Here is a 1,389-nt window from a genome sequence, read left to right as displayed (position 1 = left end):
CGTCACTTATTCGGGCTACAAGGAGAACACCACTTGGCATAAACATGGAAATCTATGACAACAGCCTCTATTCATATATATAGTAGAACCGAACCGCGAGGCAAGCGCGTACACCCCAACACAAAGCTACCTCTTCTTCTTACTCTCCCCCTTACCCTTGCCAGACCCTGACCCATTCCCCTCGTCCGGCTTAGCCGACGAGGACCCAGCCAGAAACGCGGCCATGTCAAAGTTGCCTATGGGATTAGCAGGCTGCCCCGACGCTGCGCCCATGAGCGCATTCATTGGGTTCTCCTTCTGCCTCTCTTCCCACTCGGCCCGCATCTCAGGATCCACTGCGAAGTGTTAGCTATCACCCCCATTCTCCCCCACCATACAGCAACTAGGAGAGGGTAAACTCACTATTCTCAATCAGCTTGGGCATCCCAAAGAACAGCCCCATGCTAACTAAGCTGAGCAGTATGATGGGGTTCTTGAAGATGCTCAAGACCGAAACTGTGATATCATCAGCACAAACTGCCCCTATTCCCCTAGAAACACAGCCTTCCCAAGACAGGGACGATCCAGCACGAGAATATGGGACAGGAACGCACATTGACTCCTCTCCATAAAGTACCCCTTCTGCCCCGCGGCCCTGGCATCCAAAACGACCCCTTCCTCCCCAGGACCTGATGCCGCAGTCACGGGGATGACCTCCCCTTTATTCCCCCAGTCATTGCCCCTGTACGTTTCCCACGCCGCGACCCTCAAGCCACCCGGCACATTCCCATCCACATCCGCAGCAGCATCCACATCGCCGCTATCAACAGCCCTCAGGACGTCGACGCGCAGCGGCACAAAGGCGTGCGTCGCGCAGTGCACGTCGACGAGGTATGAGCCCGGCGTGACGTTGCGGAAGACAAACGTGTTTGCGACCGAGAGCGGCGCCGCGAGGGCCTTGCCAAGAGTGGTAAAAGTCGCGCGGGTCGAAGCCGGGAGCGTGTGCGGATTCGGGAGCAGGTGGCTTGGTGGGATGCGGAGGGTTACTGTCGTCGATGATGATGATGAGGATGTCTGAGCGGGTGATCGGGCAGAGGCGAGAGAGCTTAGGAAAGGGAGTAAGAGGGTAAAGGCGGTGAGCTGCATTTTGAGCGGACGGGCGCGCAGCAGCGGTAGCTACGCGGTCACTATTCGAATGAAGCTGGTTTGGTGTTGAGGAGACTTGTTGACGTTAACGTCAATGACGGAAACGCAGCTTGCAGGCGGCAGGTGGGACGCCATGCATGCGGATAGCTCCGTAGTCCGTCCTGAGTGTATGGGAACGATTGGCTGCCAAGCTGTCGGACTCGGTGTGCGGAGCACTGTAACGTCACCAGTAACGTTACTGTATCATTGTGTAACTTTAGTTTG

The 1,389-nt window shown here is 56.4% G+C and overlaps 1 protein-coding gene across 1 annotated transcript; it reads right to left on the bottom strand.

Moving 5' to 3' along the window:
* Nucleotides 1–11: 11 nt before the first annotated feature.
* On the bottom strand, nt 12–1,347 carry N656DRAFT_775490 (uncharacterized protein). Its single transcript, XM_064814450.1, has 3 exons — nt 594–1,347; nt 403–495; nt 12–335 (listed from the first exon to the last, which is right to left on the bottom strand). The coding sequence occupies exons 1-3, from the start codon at nt 1,123–1,125 to the stop codon at nt 127–129; spliced, it is 834 nt and encodes a 277-aa protein (XP_064673147.1). The 5' UTR covers nt 1,126–1,347; the 3' UTR covers nt 12–126.
* Nucleotides 1,348–1,389: the final 42 nt, after the last annotated feature.

Source organism: Canariomyces notabilis (genome assembly GCF_033297395.1).
Source record: "Canariomyces notabilis strain CBS 508.74 unplaced genomic scaffold N656scaffold_3, whole genome shotgun sequence".
NCBI lineage: Eukaryota > Fungi > Ascomycota > Sordariomycetes > Sordariales > Chaetomiaceae > Canariomyces > Canariomyces notabilis.
This window is presented reverse-complemented; position numbering and strand designations above follow the sequence as displayed.

What these genes read in the sequence shown, in the direction of transcription:
- N656DRAFT_775490 (XM_064814450.1), bottom strand. Translation starts at nt 1,125, where the DNA reads ATGCAGCTCACCGCCTTTACCCTCTTACTCCCTTTCCTAAGCTCTCTC. An exon ending in CTTTATGGAGAGGAGTCAAT is followed by an intron (nt 496 to 593) that starts GTGCGTTCCTGT and finishes ATGATATCACAG; the next exon opens with TTTCGGTCTTGAGCATCTTC. An exon ending in GCCCAAGCTGATTGAGAATA is followed by an intron (nt 336 to 402) that starts GTGAGTTTACCC and finishes AACACTTCGCAG; the next exon opens with TGGATCCTGAGATGCGGGCC.